General features: G+C 34.2%; 5 protein-coding genes across 11 annotated transcripts; 4 read left to right on the top strand and 1 right to left on the bottom strand.

Moving 5' to 3' along the window:
• The first annotated feature begins 513 nt into the window (after nucleotides 1–513).
• LOC107017825 (probable methyltransferase PMT5) lies at nucleotides 514–7,313 on the top strand. Of its 5 annotated transcripts, XM_027916059.1 has the most exons (11): nucleotides 514–657; nucleotides 1,117–1,532; nucleotides 1,619–2,086; nucleotides 2,281–2,416; nucleotides 2,582–2,822; nucleotides 3,401–3,626; nucleotides 4,621–4,772; nucleotides 4,888–5,191; nucleotides 5,794–5,926; nucleotides 6,681–6,881; nucleotides 7,000–7,275. In XM_027916059.1, exons 2-10 carry the CDS (start codon nucleotides 1,471–1,473, stop codon nucleotides 6,828–6,830), a joined length of 1,872 nt encoding a protein of 623 aa, XP_027771860.1. In that variant the 5' UTR covers nucleotides 514–657; nucleotides 1,117–1,470; the 3' UTR covers nucleotides 6,831–6,881; nucleotides 7,000–7,275. The 5 variants fall into 5 exon arrangements, with proteins under 5 accessions (XP_027771860.1, XP_015073584.1, XP_015073586.1 ...); XM_015218098.2 differs by having other exon boundaries at nucleotides 1,117–2,086; nucleotides 4,618–4,772; nucleotides 7,000–7,313; XM_015218100.2 differs by having other exon boundaries at nucleotides 1,117–2,086.
• On the bottom strand, nucleotides 7,153–9,456 carry LOC107017826 (putative pentatricopeptide repeat-containing protein At1g26500). Its single transcript, XM_015218101.2, has one exon. The coding sequence runs from the start codon at nucleotides 9,322–9,324 to the stop codon at nucleotides 7,753–7,755; it is 1,572 nt and encodes a 523-aa protein (XP_015073587.1). The 5' UTR covers nucleotides 9,325–9,456; the 3' UTR covers nucleotides 7,153–7,752.
• A 1,344-nt stretch (nucleotides 9,457–10,800) lies between these two features.
• LOC107017827 (PLASMODESMATA CALLOSE-BINDING PROTEIN 3-like) lies at nucleotides 10,801–13,396 on the top strand. The gene is made up of 4 exons (XM_015218102.1): nucleotides 10,801–11,044; nucleotides 11,146–11,388; nucleotides 11,479–11,515; nucleotides 12,814–13,396. Exons 1-4 carry the CDS (start codon nucleotides 10,990–10,992, stop codon nucleotides 13,151–13,153), a joined length of 675 nt encoding a protein of 224 aa, XP_015073588.1. The 5' UTR covers nucleotides 10,801–10,989; the 3' UTR covers nucleotides 13,154–13,396.
• An 892-nt stretch (nucleotides 13,397–14,288) lies between these two features.
• Nucleotides 14,289–17,298, top strand: LOC107017192 (ureide permease 1-like). 3 transcript variants are annotated; one of them, XM_015217462.2, is made up of 8 exons: nucleotides 14,289–14,492; nucleotides 14,823–15,116; nucleotides 15,596–15,740; nucleotides 15,850–16,024; nucleotides 16,232–16,275; nucleotides 16,361–16,452; nucleotides 16,537–16,911; nucleotides 16,990–17,298. In XM_015217462.2, the coding sequence occupies exons 1-8, from the start codon at nucleotides 14,484–14,486 to the stop codon at nucleotides 17,140–17,142; spliced, it is 1,287 nt and encodes a 428-aa protein (XP_015072948.1). In that variant the 5' UTR covers nucleotides 14,289–14,483; the 3' UTR covers nucleotides 17,143–17,298. The 3 variants fall into 3 exon arrangements, with proteins under 3 accessions (XP_015072948.1, XP_027772104.1, XP_015072950.1); XM_027916303.1 differs by having other exon boundaries at nucleotides 14,289–14,722; XM_015217464.2 differs by lacking the exon at nucleotides 14,823–15,116.
• Nucleotides 17,299–20,194: 2,896 nt separating this feature from the next.
• On the top strand, nucleotides 20,195–21,155 carry LOC107016391. Its single transcript, XM_015216872.2, has one exon. The coding sequence runs from the start codon at nucleotides 20,280–20,282 to the stop codon at nucleotides 21,153–21,155; it is 876 nt and encodes a 291-aa protein (XP_015072358.1). The 5' UTR covers nucleotides 20,195–20,279.
• Nucleotides 21,156–23,734: the final 2,579 nt, after the last annotated feature.

Below are 23,734 nucleotides of genomic sequence, written 5' to 3'. Positions count from 1 at the left end.
ACTTTAAAAGAACAAGAATTCAAGAGAGAAAACAATTCTAGATTAAGAGAATGGAGAAACTTTCTCAATAAATAACAAAAACATAAATATATTTACTTTTTTTTTTGTTGCATATGTGATAAATAATAACATTCATCGGCAATCAATAATTATACATTAGAATAACTAAATATATGCATTAATAATAAGTGATTGTGATGAGCAATATAATTATATCCCCAAGTAATCATTCATCAATAATTATACATTGGAATAACAAAATTTATGCATTAATACAAAGTGATTTTGAAAACAATTTTTTGATATATATAATTATAAGTGAATTACAAAAAGTCATTTAAAAATTGATGATATACATAATATATGATAAATCAAGTTGGTTAAAGTTGAGATATGTGAAGTTTTTAATTAAAATCTAAATATCTACGACATATTAAGATGTCTATTTTAGAATTTCATGAATTAATTCTTTTGAGAAAATATAATCCAAACTTTTAAGTAAAAAAATTCTACTTTTAATAATATATATTAATTAATATAAAATAATATGATAATCGTATATGTATATTTGTTTTGTAGTGTTTACGTGATTTGAACCGTGAGAAGCAATGCGTTTAGTTGAATCTGCTGCAAAGGTCTAGATTCGTCTCTCGCTTTGTGAGTAATCAACTTTTTATAATGTGATTTTGTTTTTGTGTGCTGCTTGATTTGGATCTGATCTGTGTTTGAGATTTTGTTATCTCCCGCACTGGAAATTTTGAATCAATTATGAGTAGGATGTTTGTTTCAGCTGCTTATTTTGTATTGATCTTAAGTGGATTCTGTGTTTTTGATATGTATTTGAGACTATTTTCTGCTGGAAAGGCTGAAAATTGGAATATAAATTGTGATTCATTTCTGATTTTTGGGAATTGGGGTGGAAGGGTCTATTTTCATCCATCTTAGTTGGAAATTTTGTGTTTTAATCTGTTTTTGAGGTTTTTCTGCTTGAATTGTTAAAATTGGAATATTAATTGCGCTTAGGATTCTAGTTTCTGTTTGTTTTTTCGTTTTTTTGTTTTTTTTTGGCTAATTTTCCTGTTTTTATTGATTTTAGATTTGGTGTTTTTTTTGCAGGTTGATGTGTCCGTGTAGTTGCTGGATTTGGATTACTTTGTATTTCAGGATATAGTAGAGTTGTTTTGGAATTGGTATTTTTCAGTGCAGTTGTGTTTTAGAGGACTTTTCTATTATATTTTGAGGGGTAATTGATGCATCATTACCATAGGGGAGGAGTTATGGTTGACCTATACTTTTTGTTTTAGTTTCCGATTGGAAACTTACACGATCGAGATTGTGATTTTGATTATCTGATTGGTGGTTTGGTATGATTTTGGAGTTCTATTTTCCTAAGGAAGTTAGGTTGAGTTCTAACCAATGCTAGTAGAAATTGTTTGAATTTTGTGTGATATATGTGGGTGATGATATCGGATGACAGCTTATAATTTTCATAGCTCTTGGAGGTTGAGGTTGAAGGAAATAGCTAGCACATTGTGATCTTCTCAACTTTAACTTTGTTGAGGTTACATAAATTGGAGATGAAAAGCCCTTCGCTTAAAAATTTATCAAAAAATTTCAGGTCGAGATCACCATTCGAGTGGTTACTCTTGTTTCTTGTCAGTGTCTTGGTGGTAATAGCATTGCTAGGATCATCCTCAAGTACCTTTAATTCAGTCACTTCCTCTGTGAAGAATGATATATACACGAATTACAGAAAGCTAAAGGAGCAAGCAAGAAGCGATTATTTAGAGCTAAAAAGCCTTGCTGTGGGAGAAAATCAGATAAAGGATGTTGGTGTTTGTGGTAAGGAAAGAGAAAATTATGTGCCTTGCTACAATGTGTCTGCAAACATTCTAGCTGGGCTTAAAGATGGCGAGGAGTTAGATCGGCATTGTGAGTTATCACAAGAACGTCAATATTGTCTGATTCGTCCACCTAAGGACTATAAGATTCCGTTGTCTTGGCCAGCAGGAAGGGATGTTATATGGAGTGGAAATGTGAAGCTAACCAAAGATCAGTTCCTTTCTTCTGGAAGCATTATGAAAAGGTAAAGTAAATTAAATGATACTGTCAATGATCTTAACATGTCAAATTTTTGTGCGTAACATGCTTGAAGGACGAAGGCTTGTATTTTGAGTTTCCGAGCTCTTTTGGGGTTATTCATTTGTAGGAATAATCTTGAAGTCTTTATGTAAGGTGAAAGCTTTCCCTCTACCTTATTGTAACTCTTTGTTTCTCCAGGCTAATGTTACTAGAAGAAAATCAAATTGCTTTCCATTCACAAGATGGGATGATGGTTGATGATGTCAAAGATTACTCTCACCAAATTGCAGAGATGATTGGGCTGGGAAGTGACACAGAATTCCTTCAAGCTGGTGTAAGTAATCTTTTGTTCATCTTCCCATAAGCTACTTGTTTGGGTCACTGCTGGTTTCTGGTGAATCGTGCTTCTAGAATGCTACAGGTTTCATATTGTTGGAACTATGATGCAGAACCATAATTCTACTTGTAGAATATAAGATTTTTATTTACTGAATAACAGGTGCGTACTGTACTAGATATTGGTTGTGGCTTTGGTAGCTTCAGTGCCCACCTACTCTCGCTGAACTTGATGGCTCTTTGTGTAGCAGCTTATGGGTCATCTGGTAGCCATGTTCAGGTAGCACTTGAGAGAGGCCTTCCTGCAGTCATTGGAAACTTTATTTCAAAACAGCTACCATTTCCATCATTGTCCTATGACATGGTTCATTGTGCTCAATGTGGAGTTATTTGGGACAGCAAAGGTATTGCCATTGCTTTTCAGGAACTGTATTCCCATACTTATTTCTCATTATCGTTTTATGTGACCTGACTGATTTCCCACCAGTGTTTATCAAGATTTTGTTTCATTAAGTATTCTAAATTTGCCTAATTTTGATATATAATTCATTTTCCTAGTCTATTTCATGCTGTGAGAGTAGATGTACTTCATAACTAGTAATCCACGGTATCACCCAAACTGTCTACTTTACAATGAAACTCCTTTACAGTATAAAATATCTTCTCCAAAATAAAATAAATCTTGTTGATCTGACCTATCTCACTTGAACTTTTTGGTGATCGTGCTGATAAATTATTGGTTCTGGTTTTAAATCCAGCCCCAAGCCCTGTCTCACCTAAAAAGATATATTGCTGTGCTGAAGCAAAATTAATCTTCACAGTTGGACACCCTCATTTTTTTCTGATTGTAACATGTTCTAGTTTTTGTGGTTTACTTTTTTTCTTTATTGGATCACTCAAGAATCATCTATATGGTAACTGACCTTCTGAGGATTTATACCTGAACAAGTGGCATGAAACTAATAATGATTTGACAAAACAGATGGACTGTTTCTTATTGAAATTGACCGTGTACTCAAGCCTGGAGGTTACTTTGTTTTGACCTCATCCACAACCCAGCAGCAGGGTAGTTCTACCGGTGCAAAGAAGGGAATCATGTCTGCTCCTTTGGAAGAGTTCACTAAGAAACTCTGTTGGTCTCTTTTGGAACAGCAAGACGAAACTTTCATCTGGCAGAAAACGGTTGATTCCCAGTGCTACACATCTGGGTACGACTACCAAAGAAGCCAATGCCATGTATTCTCTCTATATTTTGTTACCCGTTTCCTTTAACCTAATTTTGATTTCACTTTATTCAGTTAAAAAGCTAAAAGTTGAAGAATAGTCATTTAAACAGAAGTTACAATCAATTGCAGAATACTAGGTGTACTTGGATTTTATATGTGTGCATGGTCATGTTTGAACTAATTCACATTTTGTTTACACAGTCATACCTCTCAATAGTGACAATGCTTGTTTGAAAGTTTATATGACTTCTACAGTGGGGTGTAGTTATGTATGTATACTGAAATTTGGCGTTTAGATCTTATTTAGTTGTTATAAACAAAAGTATGCAAAATTAGAAAGAGTATGAATGTAAATAAGGCAAACATCAGTAGTCTTTCCTCATGAAGTTATATCCATAACTTATGGGCACCGTTTAAATACAATTTGATTTCTTTAGATTGATATTCGTGCTTGAAATTTACTATGTGCATAACATAAACGATGATTATCATAAATATTTTAATATTTTATTTTATATGTAATATATTTCTTACAAAATATTATTACACAATATTTGAGAATAGCTATTATAGAGGGGTAATTTACAAAGAGTGTATTGCTATAATGAATGTCATTGTTGTTATAAGTAGAATGTTGTTATGGAGAATGTAAAATATAACATGAAAAATCAGTTCTGGAGAAAATCAGACCGTTATAGGGAAATGTTGTTACAAAGAATGATTGTTATAGAGAGATTTGATTGTACTTGTTTTCACTTTTAAAAACCCTACTACTACCCCTCTCATATCCCTCTAAAAGTTACGGAAAAGCTCTTTCTTTATCCTCAGACTTTGATGCAGATGTCTTCCATTTCTGTTCTCTTTTTCAAGTTACAGTTATCATTTTTATGTTCTTTTTGCCCACTGACCTTCTCTAATTGTTCACTGGGTATGTTGTTGTTTACCTTCTCTAATTGGCCTTTTCCTTTTAAAGTAGCAAGCAGGATACTATACCAATTTGTAAAGGACAGGATATGCAACTGTACTACCAGCCACTTGCACATTGTATATCTGGAACAGGCAGTGATCGATGGGTTCCAATTCATAGCAGATCTGATTCTATGAACTCCACTGAGCTCAAAGTTCATGGCAAGTTTATCTAAATAAAATTGGTTTCTTCAACTTTACCATTATTCTCTAATTTCATGCCATTGGCTCTTTATTGTTAACATGCAATCATTGCCTGTGTTTTGTTTTATGGCAGGAGTTTATCCTGACACTTTCTTTGAGGATTCAGAATTCTGGAAATCAGCTGTGCGAAACTATTGGTCTTTGCTGTCACCCTTGATTTTCTCTGACCATCCAAAGAGGCCAGGTGATGACGATCCATTGCCTCCGTATAATATGGTGCGGAATGTCTTGGACATGAATGCTCATTATGGGGGTTTAAATGCCGCATTGTTGGAGGCAGGAAAGTCAGTCTGGGTGATGAATGTTGTGCCTCTTGGGGTGCATAATACACTTCCTCTGATACTTGATCGAGGCTTTGCTGGCGTTTTGCATAACTGGTAAGCCATTATACTGTAGAGTGTAGACATTGAGATTTATGTGCTTTTGGATCCATCTTAAGTTTGTGGATTCTGCGACCATTTTGCAGATTATTTTAGTGAAGAAAATCACAGAACTTTGTGAATTAAGTAGCAATATGTGTTTCTCGTAATGTATGTGATCATAAATCACTTAAATGATTTCTATAATTAGATGGATCGTAAAATCAAACAATGCTATAATGGCTGACCCCGAAACATATTAGACGGATGGTAATATTATCAAATGATGCTGATGTTGAATTTACAATAACCATCTCCAAATTTAATGTGTGGTTTTGAGGACTTTGTAAACATAGTATAGTTTGTATTGTGATTATACCTTTTTTTCGATCCTTATGAATCTTTTCTGCCATAAAGTAATGCATTTGGCCGGTGAGGATAAGTTGAAGATAAAAGTTAAAGTCCGGAGCCATAATCAACATAACAAGCTTGACCTTATCCTCACTGGATGTTTATCATTGTTTTCTTACTCATGCTTTTCCCTTGATATTGGATTCAATCATATGAGTTTGAAGCATTATGTTTAAGACTGATATCCAATGTTCTTAATATTGGGCTAGGTGTGAACCCTTTCCTACATATCCACGAACATACGATTTGCTCCATGGTAGCGGACTTCTTTCGCACCTTGAATCACAAGGATGCAGTATAGTTGAAGTGCTTTTTGAGATGGACCGTATCTTACGGCCAGAGGTAATATTGTATTTGAAGTCTCCACTTGTAGATCATTTTTCATTTCTCTTTCTTTAAACATAAGCCTGCTTTTCTTAGATATGCTTAGGGGTGGAAAATGGGCAGATTGACTCAGATATGAGTGGGTCAAAAATGAGTCAGGTGAAAATGGATAAAGCATCCGACCTGACATCGTTGATGTGAAAAGATAATGGGTAAACCAACAGATTATATGGATAATATATTTCTTATTATGTAAAGAAATAAGTACACCCAAATTACAAACATTTTTTTCTACTTTTAGGGTATGTTTGATATGAAGGAAAATATTTTCGTGTACTCCTAGAAAATATTTTTCTAGAAAATAAATGGTCCCGAGTCGAAGTCATGTTGGGTTTAGATTGTGAGTCGGGTCGAAAGTCAAGTCCTGAGTCAGGAGTTGGAGTCAGGTCTTGTTTTTGGTCAAGCGACGGGAGTCAAGTCCCAAGTTGGGATCGGAAGTCGGATACTGGATCGGGTTGGGGTCCTGGATCGGTGTCGGCCATATGATCTATGTTTCATCTTTTGACGTTTGGGGTTCAGGCGTAGGTCATTGATTGCTTGATACTCATTATCTTTCCTGTTCTATTTAAGGTTTGGGATTCAGGCGTAGTTTATTGATTGCTCGATATTCTCTCTTATCTTTCCTGTTTTATTTGATGACTATAAACACCTTCAAAATGTGTCACTCATCTTTGCTTGATTCCTTGAATGTTTTAACATTTGAATTTGACAGGGATGGATTATTCTCTCTGATAAATTGGGCCCTATAGAGAAAGTGCGGATGGTAGCAACACAAATGCGCTGGGAAGCCAGAGTGGTTGACCTCCAGGATGGAAGTGACCAACGGCTACTCGTATGCCAAAAATCATTCGTGAGAAAGTGATCATCTTGAAGTGGAATTCGCAATTCAATGATTAGCCACTCCTTGTCCCATGTATGTGTGTGCGCTCGCGCACTTATTCCTTCTTCCCCCTCTTCTATTTCTGCATTTTGTTTTCCCTGCAAATGTCTTTTTAGTATGTAGTGGTGAGACTTATTTTTTATCTTGCCAGGCCACAAGCTGCATGGCCACGTCTCAATCTTGACATCCTTTTAGATGGATAATATGGTGGCGTCAAAGGCGGAATTATAATTTTTTGGAATCTGTAGTTTGCTGGAACAGAGACAGCAGAGAAAGAAGAATTTCCCCTTACAAAAGATTCATGTAGCAATTCATTCAGTATTATTTTCCTTTCCCTTTTTCAGTTAATTAACATATTTTTTTCAATTTGTAACTAAATATTGTGTAGCGAAGAATCACCTTCTGTCAAAGCAAGAGATTTTTGTCACAAAATGTAAGAATCAATCATAATGAATGGCTTCCCAAGATGCACCTTTTTTTTTTAGCTCTACAGACTCTTATGGATGTTCCTGGATTTGTGACTAACAGTTCAGTGGACATCTTCATTGCCATATTTCTACGTCTTGAGGGAAGTGCTTGACAATTCAGAATCTCTTCATCATCTTTCACCATTCACTAAATTCTAAGTTGTTGGATTGCCGGTATGAACCTCTTTCCCCGAACTGTTCATCAAGCCAGTTGAGAACAATGTACACGCTTACCTCCCCTCTCCTTTTCCTATTGAGTTATGTATATTCTGCAGATTAGGTTCCAAGTGCAACTACCAGAAGAAAGGGGGCGAGGTATATGACACTAGCTGGGGTTTACATGGGCCAATTCGAAGCTCCCTGCCAGTGAATTTCAATTACAGGCAAGCATCATTTGACTGTTGTTTGTTTGGAAATATAACTTGGTGTCATAGCAGTCATGACTCTGTTGTTCTAATTCTCCTCCTATCCCTAGTTGCCATTCTCTCCCCATACCTTGCAAATATATCAGCTAAATCGAATTGCCCAACTTCTCTAAGTTTGTTGCTCATCACCTCAAACATAACAACCCCTTCCTCATTGGAATAATAATGCAAAAACTTGTTATAATCAAACCTAGGCACCTCAACTTTCCTGTACAGTAATCTCTCTGCATATTTGTTTGCCTCCAACGTCTTCCCCGCCTTTACCAAACCTCCTATGAAGATGGTATCGAAATTCACAAGAGGATCTGATCCTTTCCTCCCTCTCCTCCCTAAATGCCCTTGTAACAACATAACATATGTATGCATTATCGGCTCACATCCCCTTTTAATCATCTCCCTAAATACCTCAGTTGCTTCACTTGCTCTTTTCAATTTCAACAACCCCTTGATCATCCCGTGATAAACACTTATATCAGGCTTCTCTATTCCTTCCACAACCCTATACGCTTCCATAACTCGTCCTCTACTCATAAGCCCATACGTAACCGATCCTAATGTAAGATTATCCGCCTTAATCCCTCTCTTTTCCATTTCTTCAAACACTAAGTAACTCTCTCCAAGCTTCCCTTTCTTGCACAACCAACTGATCACCAACCTATAAGTCGAAACCCCTAATTCACTCATCCTATTTACTCTAACAGATTGAAAAACCTTCAATGCTTCAACATATCGATTATTCTTGAAAAGGATCTCAATCATAGTCTCAATCGACGCAATTTCAGGTTCGAAACCTTCATCCACCATTAAATTCCAAATCTTTGAAGCTTCAATCACATCACCAACATCACAAAACCCGTAAATCAACCATCTATAAGTAACCTCATTTGGTTTTACCCAATCTTTTAACTTCAATACAACATGCTCAGCCTCCTCAACAAGCTTAGATCTACAAAGAGCTTCAACTACCTTATTCAATACATCAAGACTATACCCATATCCATATCCATTCATCAAATGAAATACTCCAACACATTTCTTCAACTCCCTAGCTGAAGCCAGAGTTTTCACCCCAACTACATAAGTCTTAGGGGTGACCAATTGACACCTTCCAATTTCTTGAATCACTTCCCAGAAAAGGTCAATGTTTCTTGATTTTCCAATTACATCTAGCATTTTGTTGAAGGTGACGGGGGTGTGGTTGAAATGGGGTTGGGTCTTTGTAAATTGATAGAATTTGTAAACGGGTCTCCAAGAATACTGGAATTTGTTACAGATTTGAAGGAAAAACTCATGGGTGAGGTCAAATGGTGTTTTGCAGAGGTTGTTGTGAAGTTTCTGGTCAGACGAGTACTGTTGCTGGTAGAGAATCGTAGAAACTCTTAGTAGGTGAGATTCATTTACTGGTTTGATGGGGTTTGGAGAATGGAGTTGAGGAGTAGATTGGATTGGATTGAGGGGTGGTGATGCAGCAGAGGGGGTGAGTGGGGTGTGAAGAAGACGATGGGGTGATAGGAGGAAGGTAAAAGACTTGAAAGTTGTAGGTTTTAACATTTGTGTGGGAAAATAGTGTAAAGTTTTCCTCATAGAAAAATAAGTTTTATGTATGAAAAAATAGAAAATAATAAGGATGGAGAGAGAGAGATAGACATATGTTAATACTGGGATAAAGTTTTATCATAAATGATTATTTATATTCACATGCTCGTTAGAAAGGGAAGACTAAAACAACGTCAATTTCACTAATTTAGACAAAAATTACTTCTTTTTTTTTTTTTTTTAACTTGAGCTTTCAATATTTATAATTTTTTATTAAGAGTTTAGATTTTGAATGCAGTGTCTAGCTTATTTAGATATATGTATCTCGATCAATAGCAAAGTTAAGATTTTTAAAAAATAAATTTAAAATTTAAAAAAATACATATACGAATTAGTTAGAGAGAGTTTGACATCTAATATTTACCTAAAAGAATATTTTAATCATGTATAAATAATATAACTTTTTAGCTAAAAAGATTCCTATGAACCTAATTATAAGATGGCTCCGCCCTTGATCTCCATGATATATGAACCTCGAATATATGAGATTAATTTATTTTAAATGCACTGTATTCAAATAAATTTAGCTGTATTTAAGGTTTTCGCTGATTTCTTTCCTATCTCACTTGTCTCTCTCACCTCTCTTTTCATGTATCTATTGTTTTTTTAAATTTCTCACTCAATTTCATAATGTGTTTACTACTCTCTCCGTCCAGAAATGTTTGTCATGTTGCGTTTATCGAAAGTCAATTTGACTAGAGGTAAATTAAATTACGTTAATTCGATACTTTAAACAAAAAAATTAGATATTCTAAAACTATATGAAAAGTACTATGAATGACAATTTTTTGCATATTAATATGATGAAAAAATGTATTTTAAAATGTTAGTCAAAGATTTTATAGTTTAACTCTAAAAATAGAAAATCATAACAATTAATACCGGACAAAGGAAATATAATTTATATATATATGCTTACGCCTCTCCCTATAAAATTAACGACAAGACTAAAAATATGAAAAATATTTGAATTCTACCACCAAGCGTACTATATTTAACATGTGGATTAGTTCATTCTGTCCGACCATAACTTTTGTCGTGAGATGATTGTTGAATCCTGATGCTGACATACTCTGCCCCCATTCAATGCACAAAGAGACACTAAAATCTATAATACATTACAAACCTAGAGTGACAGCACAACAGAAAAAAAAAATGAAATGGAAACAAAATCAACAAAACTCTTTATTTGATCAAAATTTTTAAAATTAATTAATTCTTAATAAAAATAAGTACAACACTTTTAATATGAACATAAAAATCACTTATTTTATATTAAAACATGTCAAGTTCATAACTTGGGGTAGAAGTGCTTTTGTATTTGTCCCATTAACATTACTTGTGATATTTTATTTATTTCAATTTTTCTTTCATATATTCAATATTTATATTAAAATTAAGTATTTCATATTTTTATGTAAAATTTTGAAATTTAAAATCGAGATCTTTAGAAAGACAATCCTCTAGAGACTAGAGCACATGGTTGAATGGTTGGTTAACATCTAGCTCTCCACCTCACACTGTCATCTAAATCTCCACCGTCATTCTTGTTTGCGTTGTCTACACAACTCTATTCATCTTTCTACTTTTTGTTTCTTTCTTTTTTCCTCTGTTTTCTTCTTGACAATTTTCTTCCACAATTTTACCACTACCATGACCACTTTTCTACTATTTTCACTATTCTTCTTAGCCATCACTAATCACTCAAGTAAGTAATCCATTATTGCAACTGTCGAAGTCAGAATTTGAAGTTTATGAGTTTCGAATTTGCTTGTGCTGATTTTTTTCTTTTTTGTTGTGCAACTATAGGTGGTTTGTACTGTATTTGTAAAGATGGAGTAAGTGATCAACAACTCCAAAAGAATATAGATTATGCTTGTGGAGCTGGAGCTGATTGTACACCAATCACTCAAAATGGTCCTTGCTATAACCCTAACACTATCAAAGATCACTGCAATTATGCTGTAAATAGTTATTATCAAAGAAAAGGTGCAGCTGGTGCTACCTGTGATTTTACTGGAACTGCAACTACAAGCCCAAATCCACCTACTAGTAAGTTCTCAAGAAAAATTAAATAACTATTTTTCTTTTTATGTGATTATCAATTTATAGATTTATTAATTTTATTTTCTTAATCAACAGCTACAAATTCTGGGTGTGTCTATCAATCCAGTCCAAGGTATGTTCAACTTAGATCTTAAGTTCCCTTTCCTTATTTTTGAAGGCATAATACGTAAATGTGTTTTATAAGTTAGTCTCATTTCACATTTATATACTTCGAGCTGAGATATGTGCAAACAGATACTTAAACTTGTATAAAGTTGAACAATGATATACATAAGTCTTATGCGGCATAATGTATGTAGGATCCTACGTGGGATGCATTTGTTTATTTGTTTAACTTGACGCAAGTTTAAAGATACTTGTGTTCACCTAAAGTTGGAGAACATAAATGTGAGGTTAGATCAAGTTAAAAGGGTATAAGCATGAGCACCGAAGTAATATAAATGTATGCTATCCTTTTCGTTTTGGAAAAAGTTAACAAAGAAATAAAAGTGAGGCCTTTAGATTATCTTGAACAACTGGCTAATGGTTACCTTTGAAATGTAGGTAAAATTATGTTCAAGTAACCAAAGACGGAGCCAGAATTTGAACTTTATGAGAGGTGAATTCTAAGATACCACATCAGGCATTAGTAATTGAGATTCTCAGTTTAGTTTTTTTTTTTTGTATATTTGGTGAAATTTTTAGTACATTGATTCAGCCACACTCATACTTGAGCATCTAGCTCTGCCACTACAAGGAAGAACTTAACGCTTTAACAGTTTAGCTAGCTGGAATTATTAGTAATTAGTGACAAGATATTAACTCGATGAATGATCGAGATGGCCAGCTAATTAGCCAGTTACTTTTTCCAAATTGGTTACTTTTATTCAAAGTAAGATTGGTGTTGCCAATTTGTTTCCCTTGCCAAAATTTTCAAACAGAGATTATGATTTCATCCTTGTCTTGGTCTGGTTGTTACAACTATTTTCTTTGAAATGATAGTGTTTGATGGCTTTTAATTCATCATTACGTGCCCTAGTTAGCAGCCTTAATGATGACACTAAGGCATGTTAGTGGTAATTAAGTTAGTTCGTGCTTTCTTTGCAATCAGCAACCACAAATCTTGGTGCTAAATTCTGTTCCTATCATATTATATTTATATATAGTTTGGTTTGGCGGGAGGGCTGGTGAGAATGCAGCTCGTGATGTGTGGATTAGTTCATGTTACGGTTTTAAACCTTTGATGCAAGTAAAAGTTGGTATTTAAGTGCAGAAGGGTAATGAACCGTGGGGGTTCATTATCTATGTCAAGTTTCGAGTCCTGCACCACTAACCCTATGGAATTTCTCGATTATATAAGAAAAAATACTTGATATATACTACTTGAAGTGATTCGTGTTTTGTGATGTTCATTTTCAATTTTTGTTCCAGCAACACTGGTGGAGGTACAACAACTCCGTCAACAGCACCACCGGGAACCACAACTCCAACAATTGCACCACCTGGGACCACAATCGCACCTCCAGGAACCACAACTCCAACAATCGCACCACCAGGATCTACAATACCAACGATTGCACCACCGGGCACCACAACTCCAGGAACTGGCACTGGGACAGGCATAGTGACTACACCTGGGGCAAACAATCCACCTTTTGGGATTGGACCGAGTGGCGTTGGCATAGACGGCAATGCAGCTATGCAGCTCCAAAACACTATCTTTTTCACTTTAGCCCTTTTGGCTATAAGCTTTTTATGCTCAAGGGTCTAAAAGTAAAAGAGGAGATAGGAAAGTCCATATTTAGAAGAATCTTTGTTTAGTTTTATCTTTCTTCTTTTCTGGTCTTTCTATCTTATTATGGTTGCTTTGAAAAATTGGAATTGGATTCCCATAGTTAGTAATTTTTTTTTATGTAGAAGAATCTGATCCATGCCCTTCCCTTTGAAAAGTGGCTGTATTTTCTTTTTTTTTTTTTTTTGAGATAATACATAAACGTTTCTTTTACCCCTCCGACATCTAGTGTGGACAAGTATATATTTAAGGTAGTATAACAGGTGAACACATGAATCCTATATAACGTGCTACATGACAATTCGGCAAATTTTACTGGGCAAAATCATAAAAATAGACTAAGATGCAAATATAACTTCTAAAATATTTTGAATTGTGAATTGTACGTAATAATAATAGTACACGTAAATTACAAGTCGTATTGCCTCTTTTGAATTCATACGTAGTTCACTTCTTAGTGATTAATTATTTTTATCTATTACAAGTCTGTTCTTAAACAGACAACATAATTACAGGTGTGTTCCTCATAGGCCTTACATGTTAAAAAAAACGACATAAATAGATAAATATGTCTTTTAATTTGGCTTCAATTTGTATTTTTCTCTTTCAATTTTGAGTATATATAAATAAATACTTAAATTTATATAAAATTAAATAATTAGACATATATGTTCTATGTGACATTCTACCTTACTAATTTTTGCATCTTATTGGCATATTATGTGTGTTATATCATGTATATCTATTTGTTTTATTTATACAAATTTAAATGATTGTGCCAAAAATATGTGTAAATGAAAGGATATAAAAAGCTTATGCTATTTTTAGTCAATTTTGTCTATTGCCTTTTAGCTCTATTATATATCACAGAGGCAGTGGCTGCAGATTTGTTATTCATGAACTCATCATATTCTGTCTCCAAAGGGACCATTCCAATTATCTATGTTGCTAGTACTTTTCAAAATATTAATATGTTCGTATTTGATTATCTAAAAAGATACTCAGTATCAGATTCTCTAAAAAAAGTACTATATTTAGAGCATTTGATATACATCTGTCAATATTTTTGAAAAATTTAAGCATTATAAATGAAATATACAAACAACTTTAAATAATCGTGTGAACGACTTATTTCATTGCAAAAAGATGATTTCTTTTATGACACCTCATGATGATAATATATAGTTTGCCAGACAAACTTGACAAGTGTAAACTACAACATGGTTGTCTCACATATTTCCCCTTTACATTAGGTATATAAACTCATTTGCATATTGGTAATCTTGGAGGTGACTGAGATACAAACAAAATGGACCAGGTACCACATGCATAATGCCATATATTATCATGAATAATATGTTATTATATGTATATGTTCAATAAACTTTGTCCTAGTATATCGTTCATTGATTATCGCACTATTATGTTGTTGTCTTTGCTCACTTCTGGTAGACTGCACCGTTTCCTTGTTACTTGCTATCTTTTCTACACGGTCTCTTTTTTCTTTAGGTCTTCCGCAAACAAACTCTCGTGGAGGTAGTTGGTAAGGTCTGCGTACAACACTCTATTCTCCCAAAACTCCACTCGTAGGATTACAGTTGTTATTTGTATATGTTCAATAGTTGAGTATTTTCTTTGTTTTGTTTAGGATTGTTGGAGCATTTCTAAGTTTATTCAAGTTTCAGCTGAAAGGGTGTTTTTGAAGATGTATTTGGTGGAGAGTAAAGCAGGGGCTATAGTTTGTATGCTATTTTCTTTGTTATTCTTAGGGACATGGCCTGCTTTGCTTACCTTATTAGAAAGACGAGGTCGTCTTCCTCAACATACTTATCTTGACTATACCATCACCAATCTTGTCGCTGCTACGCTCATTGCTTTTACTGTTGGTGAGATTGGAACGAATTCAATGAAACAGCCAAATTTTTTAACTCAGCTTTCTCAGGTTAGTGGCTAGTCGTGGAAGGCGTTTGAGGCGCGTCATACTCATTTAAAAGTGAACAACATATGATTCTGTTGAAGAATGAAAAAGTTTGATATCAGTAGTCAATGAAATGTATGGTCTCTTTATAAAGCTTGATCAATCCTGTGCCCTTTGAGCTAGCTTTTAGAATGTGAGTTAAGTTAAGTTCGTGGATATAGAGGATTTGAACTAATTGTGTTGTTGTTGTTGATATTGTTTGTCATTTGGAATGTATGGAGTTTCACATGTTGGACTTTTTCGACTTAAACGTAGAGTCTAGTTAATTGTGTTATGTTCTTCTGACTTAATGGTTGTAACTTTTCCGCGTTTCCAAGAGATAGTTGAAGCTGAAGCAATGAAAACCATGTTCCACTATTGATCAAATATGTGTATTTCTGATTGATTAAATCGAAGAGTTAGACTTGTGATCCTTGCTGACATAACTTCTTTATGGATGAAAGGTGCAGGACAATTGGCCTAGCGTCTTGTTCGCGATTGCTGGAGGTGTGGTCCTCAGTCTTGGAAACCTTTCAACTCAATATGCATGGGCTTTCGTTGGCTTATCAGTCACCGAGGTCATCACTGCAAGTATTACGGTTGTTATAGGTATCATATTAGCTCGAGTGATCATTTACATTTTACTGATACCCTATAGCAGATAATTGGTATCGATATTATGTTGGAATGTGATGTGTGTTCTTAATTTTAATGGCAGGAACGACGTTGAATTATTACCTTGATGACAGAATTAACAAAGCCGAGATTCTTTTTCCTGGCGTTGGATGTTTCTTGATTGCTGTTTGTCTAGGCTCTGCTGTTCATGCATCCAATGCAGCTGACAACAAAGAAAAACTTGAGTATTTTTCAAATGACTCTAACAATGGGGTCGGGTATGGAACATATTGCAATTTTGAATTCTTTAGACGGGGAGGGAAGACTTTGTGTTTTACATCTCTTAGTGCAATATTTTCGAAGTCATTAGCTCCTCGTGGGCAGGATATGTGGAAATTCTGTTGAAGATTTCACACCACATATCTATGTAAGATTTCACTATTGATTGCGAGAGATTGATTTTAGTTTTGTTAAATCTTTGGCAGGAGAAAAGATGTTACTGATTCTAAACGAACAAATACAAATACAGGTACTTTAGCTTCTGGAGAAGTTCATGTCTTCAGATTGGTGGATTTCGTATTCACCTTTTTAGTTAATGTATAGACGTTCTGCAGTCGATATGAATGACTTGGAGAATGGTGAGGAAAAGGCAAAGGCCGGAACTGCGCTGTTCCTTATAGAAGTTGAGAACAAAAGGGCAATGAAGGTTAGAGATTCTTACTCAAATTGATTGATTTTGTTAATCTAGTACACACACAACGCGCGTAATGTGTTAGATTTCCAATTGTAGGTTTTTGGGAAGAGTACTTACATTGGTCTAGCTATTACCTTCTTTGGTGGAGCTTGTCTTTCTCTGTTTTCCCCTGCATTCAACCTGTCTACAAATGATCAGTTGCATACTCTAAAAGATGGAGTTCCTCACTTGAGTGTATACGCCGCGTTTTTCTACTTCTCAGTTTCCAGTTCATTACTGGCAATGATTCTCAACTTCACGTTCTTGTACCGCCCTGTGCTAAATGCACCTAAATCATCGTTGATGTGTTACGTGAACGATTGGGATGGCAGAGGTTGGGGTTTTTTGGCTGGACTTTTGAGTGGCTTTGGAAATGGTCTTCAATTTATGGGAGGTCAAGCTGCTGGATATGCAGCAGCAGATGCTGTTCAGGTTTGTGCATTTCCATTACACTAGTTTAATTAATTATTCAACGTTTTGTTTTTTGATAATTGATTTTGTTCGCTTCAGGCACTGCCTCTCGTGAGCACATTTTGGGGTGTACTATTGTTTGGAGAGTATCGAAGATCATCAGGAAGAACGTATACGCTTCTTGCAGGAATGTTGTTCATGTTCATAGCAGCTGTTGCTATCCTCATGGCATCTGCAGGGGAACGCAAATAAAATTGATGTTTATGTATGTAGATATCAATCAACATCTATAAATAGTTTAGTGTTGAAACCTTTTTTTACATCAACCAAAAAATAATTATCATATTGAAAAGTTGCTATGGTATGTAACTGACACTCTTACTAGCAATTTAAACATATTATAGCGTTCTTATATTTATCTTTATTGATGATCTAAAATCAAACATTAATATAAGAATCTTACATTCCGTGCTCCGAGACTCTTCGTCGGAAAAATAATGTATATACAAGTAAAATGATACACGAAATGACTAAATAATATATTTTGGATATTCTTTAACATAACAAACTATTGTAGCCCAGTAATTTCATATCCTTGGAATGAGGTAGTGCTTGTGTGTCTGAATTTCACTAGTTTTAGTTTTTGAACAGAGTTTTTATTATGCTATTTCTGAATATCTCTTGTGAAATTTCTGGCTAATCCATTGTGCTCGTATCTTAATTATTTATTAATTTTGCACATAATGAGAAGTTTGGAACTTGCATGACAAGCTGCAATGAGAAGTATAGCAATGGTGGTAATATAGGTTTGCATGAAGCTTAAGCAAAAAAACATTAAAAAATTATACCATAAAGTTTATTGTGTTGTCTATGACACTATGCTTTGTAATAAGCTACTAAAATATATACTTTTGTGATCGTAATAAGTATTTGTTTATCTATTGAATAAAATTCTAGTGCTTCGTAGTAAAGCACGAGAGATTTTAATTACCTCCTTTTTAGCTTACTTAATAACCATGACAGTAAGAATAGAATATAGATAGAAAAAATTCTTGTAAGAAAGAAATGATTGGCTAGTAGTTATATGACTTTCAACAAATTCATAAGTTGTCATTTCGAATAAAAAAAATTTATAAACTTACGATAATAAAAAGTTAAGAGAGAATATATCTTAATCATTAAAAATTAAAGAAAAAAATTATGAAATTAATGCACAATTCTTTGAGCTCTTGTCAACATTTATTTCCATAATTAAGCTGATCTCAGTAATCTTCGTTTTATTAATCAAGTCAAATTAAAATATAATAATATAAGAAGTGCGTATCAAAAATATAATAATATAAGAAGTGCGTATTAAAAATATAGTACCTTCAAAGGTTTACTATAATATGAATACCTAAATAATGTCGCAACTATTGATTATTTTAGGAGTTATCATGATAAAGAATTTTGGAGAGTAATGAAAATAAGGACCATCAAATTTTACATTATTAAAGAATATGATAAAAGGTGAATTGACGTATTTATTATTCTATAATAAAAATAGTGAAATAAGAAAATTGTTAAAAAATATAAAAAATAAGTAAATAAAACTCTAAGCCAAAACTATAATAATGATCGACAATTCAATGAAGTCAAAAAAATTATCATGATTAACTTTTCTAACCTATGCGTTGGTAATACACTTTATTGTGTGTTGAAGAATGTATTATTAATATCATTTACTTTTATGCGTTAGTAATACAAAGAGATCTAACGCATGCATTAACTTTTTAAAGACACAATTATTCTCAAAAACTTTTTTTTATATCTTTTTCGCTATATTGTGAAGGATACTTTTTTGAAAATAAATATTGATCATCACACTTCTCGGATTTTAATTTATTGTTTGATTTTAACTTAACACGATATTAAATATATCATGTGAAAAATTAAAATAAATATATATTAAAAAGGAAAGAATCATTTTTTTAGACGAAAAATAAAACAAATATTAGCCATCGAGATATATTTACTATTTATGTGTTATTATGCACGTGTATATCACGTGATACAACAATATTATTAGAATATTGTTGGCGCCAAACAGAATATAAATAAGTTAGTTATTTTTAGGAAATATTGGAAATCGAAACTAATTATATTTCTTCTCTCTTATTTTTTTTCTCTCCAAAACCCTAATCCTTAAATTTGTATGAATATTCAGAAACAAATAAAAATTCAAATTGTATAACTCTGTTTAATTTTATTTCAATCAGGTAATTCCCATTTCAATATTTTTATTTTGTTCCTTTTCTTGCTTTTGATCATTAATGTTTTTGGCTTAATGCTTTCATTTTCTTTTTTCAATTTTTTATATTTTTTTTGTGATTTAGTCATGTTGATAATAATTATTTTTTTCTTAAGGGTATTGATTTTTTTGTGAAACAGAGTTTACTGGAGCTGTTTCATGTGAGGTAAATATTTTTTTTGTGTGTCACATGTTATTATTTAATTGTTGATTATAATTCCTTGAAGTGATTTCTGTGTTTTATTAAAACTCAGTTTTTGTTAAAATTTGGTAAAGTTTGTAAAGGGAACTTCTATAGGGTGCATAGTCGTCTGTGTTTGCTCGAATCCTCCAAAAATGTTGTTTGACGTGTATTGAATTCTCGAAAAGTAATGCATTTTTGGAGAATCTGACGAAGGGTGGGATTCCAAGATCCGAGGCGATTGAAGTTGTTAATTGTGTTCTATCTTGATTGTGGAGAAATTATGAAATGTAAAATGGTGGTTATGGTATGTTTGTAAATTTGAAAACATATTAACACCATTTAAAATTGTGTGTGTGGATGAAATGCAATCCCTCATGATGGAGTAAATATGCGATCTTTGTTTTTTTCAAATGCGATTCTTTTATCCTCTATGTGCATTCTATTGTAATCTATGTTGCTCAGACTCCTCAAAAAAGTCTAACATGTGTGTGTCAGATTCTTCAAACGTCTGTGTGGTATTGTAAGTTATGAGTCCTCGCAATTTGGATTATAATAATAACTTCACCATTCTGCATTAAAAAGCTAAGATATATAGTAGCTGAACCTGAGAAATGGTGGTCGTGCTGTCCCTCTCGAGTGGACCTATTTGAGATGCGAGAATTACAAGTTGGATTTACGCGTGAAATGGTGTTTGTTATGAATGTTACATTACCCTTTAAACAACAATGCATCTTTGTGTGTGTCCCCGGTTGTTTTGTTTAACTGAAATCTCTTTACGCGTCTTAGTAGATGGTATTCTAAAGGTGATTTTTAATTGTGTTTTCAGTAATGGACGTAAATATGTAAGTGGAGGCGACAACAGATGCACCAGTAACCGAAAAAAAAGTTGAGACCTTTGTTCCGCCAACTTTACTCATGGATTCTGACCAAGAGAGTATAGGAAGACGAGATGGAGATACCACATCAAATGAAAGTGTAACAAGATCTTCTAAGACTTCAGAATATTCCCCTTCCATCTCGACTACCTCGTCAGATGGTTCTTCGGATGATTACATCCAAGTGGTTCCAAAAACAATATTCACCTCAGCCTCATCAGGTGTAGCATCTTCCAAATCTCATTCTGATGCAAAACTTCTATCTCAAAGTGTTACATGTAATCAATTGAATGAATCCTCGAAAACGACGTCTACAAGTTCCACCTCACAGGTTTCAGATGTCACTAATGAATCTGAATTCTCGACGATATCACAATCTCCTTCTATACAGGTGATGGAAAGGGAGGCAGGTTTTGATCCCAATAGAATTCCCTCATCCATTTTTGGGAGTAAGGCTTCATCCTCTAAGGTTTGGAGCGCTGCTTCTATTGAATCATTGTTCAGTATACACAGTCCTGGAAGTGGTAGTTCTGCAAGGAATGATATTGCGATGACTGATGGAGATTTGAAAAGGGACAGAAAACGAGACAATGGTGCAGAAGTAGACAAAAATGAAAAAAACAATAAGTCTGAGCTAACGAGGTTTAGGCAGACTTTGCCAATTACAAAAGGAGGAGAATATAAGAAAAAGATGTTTGATAAAGAAAGGAAAGTAAATGTCGTAAACAAACCATCAGCAACAGGAAGTTCAGATGAACCAACAAAGAGAATAGTCTGTTTTAGAGAGGAAATGAAAGTAGGGGAGAGCATAATCCGTTCTGCTGCACTTGGCTACCCCGATGGAAAAGTATGCTTTAGGGGCAACGTTGTTCGCCCTTCTGATGGGAATGGCACGTGTTCTGCCGCTCCTATGTGAGTAATGTTCTCCTTTCCTTTTTTTTGCTAATAAATGTTTCGCACATGCATTTAGTTCCTTGGGTTTTTCCTGAGTTGAACAAAGAAACAATCTGCTTAGTTGTTTATTCGTTAGTTAAGTGTTTTTTATTTAATGTATATATACATATAAACACAGCACCTCTATTAACGTAAAGTTGAACTATACACAAACGCCACAATCAATGCACTTCAAGAAGAATGTTCAAAATGCAGCTTGTCGGTACTTATAGTACACAAATACACAGAGGCGACTATCGCTAATATGTGTTTGGTAGCAGATGACAGAACAAGAATACAGACAGACAAAGTTCTGTGTCATTTAACATTGTCTAGAAAGATTTGACAGTAAAAATGCATCAGACCATATTTGTAACTGGCTATCCAAGCTAAGGATTAGTGATTACAAAAATTGGTGACAAACTTGGCTTGAGAAGAAACTTAAAGTGCTTAATTTAATATGGCCAATTAACTTAGCTTGAAAGGTATTACAAAATTTCCAATTAGAGGATCTCTTTGCTTTAACAAGAAAAATATCCGTACTTTTTCTGTACTACAAATAATCTCTGCTTAATTTATTTGCATGCTGGTTTTTGCTGTTGTTGTTGTATAAGAAACCTCAACTAATAAGGTAGTTTGTATCAAAAGAAGATATCATGGCCAGTCAGGTATTGATGCAACGGGTTTTGGTCTAAAGAAATCGGCGATTTTAGGTTTCTCTGTTCACGCGTATTCTTTGATGTCTCATGGACTAGTATTTTAGTGTGTTCTATTTGAGTACATGGATATGCAAATGGAAGTTCCTACTTCCCTAATATTGTGATTTAGCTGATATAGACTACAAACTGTCTATGTAGGGAAAAAAAGTCTTCTTGGTGGTCATGTTGTTCTTGTAGTTGTTTGTCAAGCTGCTCGTTGAAGTGCTCAGGTTGCTCCTGTAAGTGGTTAAGCTGCTTAAGTTGCGCTTGTAAGTGGCCAAGTTGCTCTTTTAAGTGGTTAAGCTGTTCGAGTTGCTCTTTTAAGTGGCCAAGCTGCTCAAGTTGCTCATGTAAGTGGTTAAGCTGCTCGAGTTGCTCTTTTAAGTGGCCAAGCTGCTCCTGTAAGTGGTTTAGCTGCTCAAGTTGCTCTTGTAAGTGGCCAAGCTGTTCGAGCTGGTCTTGTAAGTGGTTAAGCTGCTCGAGTTGCTCTTTTAAGTGTCCAACCTTCTCAAGTTGCTCTTGTAAGTGGCCAAGCATGCCTGTTGGCTGCTGCAAATGGCCGAGTTGCAAATGCAAGTGTTTAACCTCGCTACGCTGCTGCTGCTAATATCCAATCTAACATAGCAATTACAAGTGCCTGACCTGGAAAAGCTCTGTACTGCGCTATAGCCGCGCATTCTGCTTTGAGGGAACTATTACATGATCCCATCTTTCCAGGTATACACCTCTTTTTCTTGTACTCTGTGACATTTCAACTTCATCTAACGACATGATATTGACATGTAGTGATCACATTCCAACGATTCTTTCTATATAACGGTTCATTGTAGATATCTGATAAGACTAACTTTTTTCGTTCTGTGCAGTTTGAAGGATGAGGAAAAGGATAACCTAAGCACCATTATACCCCATTCAACCTCGATCTCTTGGTTCGTTTGGTTCATGCCCTTCTTTCAACCGCGGTCTAGATGTTGCTGAGAATGTGAATGCTTAATATCATGTAACCCCTCCTTCTACGTCCGATTCATTCATTAAATCTGCTAGCATGCTCTAGAAAGTGCTCTAGTACTCAAGGATTAAACAATATCCAATATTTTGATATTTTTAGTGTCTGTATATAGGCAAGTGAGGAGGTTTACTTAGTTCATTTCTTTCCCTTTTCAAGTTGGGACAAGAAATGGTTGTAAGGGAGAACATAGAGAGGTAGTGCAATCTTTTCTTTTGCACTAATGCTTATGAGTTTTATTATGGATTTTAATCTTCTCCTTTCTCTTATATCTTACATATATATCAAAGTTTATTTTGGTAGTTAGTATATTTGGAGTTTAAATGACACAGAATATATTTTGCATTTCCACTCATGTTATATATATATAATTTGTAGTTAATTGGAGAAAAATGTCTATCTGTAGTTGATCATGATGAAAAGGATAAGTGCTTGTTGTAATATAACCTCATCTAAAAGTCTAAAGTCGAATCCTAAGTAATCTCTATCGATTATGAATATTTTCTTACAAATATCTCTTGACCGGGTGAAGTAATTTTCTGGCGTTGTTCTTCGGTGAACCCTAGCTAACCAATTAATCTATTTACTATATCGTGTCAAAACTTTGTTATTTCTAGCCTCCACTTTTAAATCTAAAATCATTAATTTCTTAATGCTACAAAGTGACGTTCACCTAAACCTAAACTTCACATTCTTTCTCGATTAAAGTAAAATATTACAAAACTGTTAATTGAAATCCATTATTAATATGTAATTGAACAAATAGATATAATTATAAGAACGTCTCAATTATAATTAAATAAAAGTGTGAGTTCATTCAACAAGTAGTTCCATCAATATCCTAAGAAAAGAATTTAG

Source organism: Solanum pennellii, chromosome 4, assembly GCF_001406875.1.
Source record: "Solanum pennellii chromosome 4, SPENNV200".
Taxonomy (NCBI): domain Eukaryota; kingdom Viridiplantae; phylum Streptophyta; class Magnoliopsida; order Solanales; family Solanaceae; genus Solanum; species Solanum pennellii.
The sequence above is the reverse complement of the archived record's forward strand: the minus strand, read 5'-3'. Positions and strand labels throughout refer to the sequence as shown.

Excerpts from the sequence above, each read along its gene's own strand:
- LOC107016391 (XM_015216872.2), top strand. The coding sequence starts at position 20,280 with ATGGATTCTGACCAAGAGAGTATAGGAAGACGAGATGGAGATACCACA.
- LOC107017826 (XM_015218101.2), bottom strand. The coding sequence starts at position 9,324 with ATGAGGAAAACTTTACACTATTTTCCCACACAAATGTTAAAACCTACA.
- LOC107017192 (XM_015217462.2), top strand. Across the intron at positions 15,117-15,595 it reads TTTTAACTCAGCTTTCTCAG|GTGCAGGACAATTGGCCTAG; the intron begins GTTAGTGGCTAG and ends TATGGATGAAAG. Across the intron at positions 16,912-16,989 it reads CAGCAGCAGATGCTGTTCAG|GCACTGCCTCTCGTGAGCAC; the intron begins GTTTGTGCATTT and ends TGTTCGCTTCAG.
- LOC107017827 (XM_015218102.1), top strand. The coding sequence starts at position 10,990 with ATGACCACTTTTCTACTATTTTCACTATTCTTCTTAGCCATCACTAAT. Across the intron at positions 11,389-11,478 it reads AAGCCCAAATCCACCTACTA|CTACAAATTCTGGGTGTGTC; the intron begins GTAAGTTCTCAA and ends CTTAATCAACAG. Across the intron at positions 11,516-12,813 it reads GTCTATCAATCCAGTCCAAG|CAACACTGGTGGAGGTACAA; the intron begins GTATGTTCAACT and ends TTTTTGTTCCAG.
- LOC107017825 (XM_027916059.1), top strand. The coding sequence starts at position 1,471 with ATGACAGCTTATAATTTTCATAGCTCTTGGAGGTTGAGGTTGAAGGAA. Across the intron at positions 2,417-2,581 it reads CAGAATTCCTTCAAGCTGGT|GTGCGTACTGTACTAGATAT; the intron begins GTAAGTAATCTT and ends ACTGAATAACAG. Across the intron at positions 2,823-3,400 it reads AGTTATTTGGGACAGCAAAG|ATGGACTGTTTCTTATTGAA; the intron begins GTATTGCCATTG and ends TTGACAAAACAG.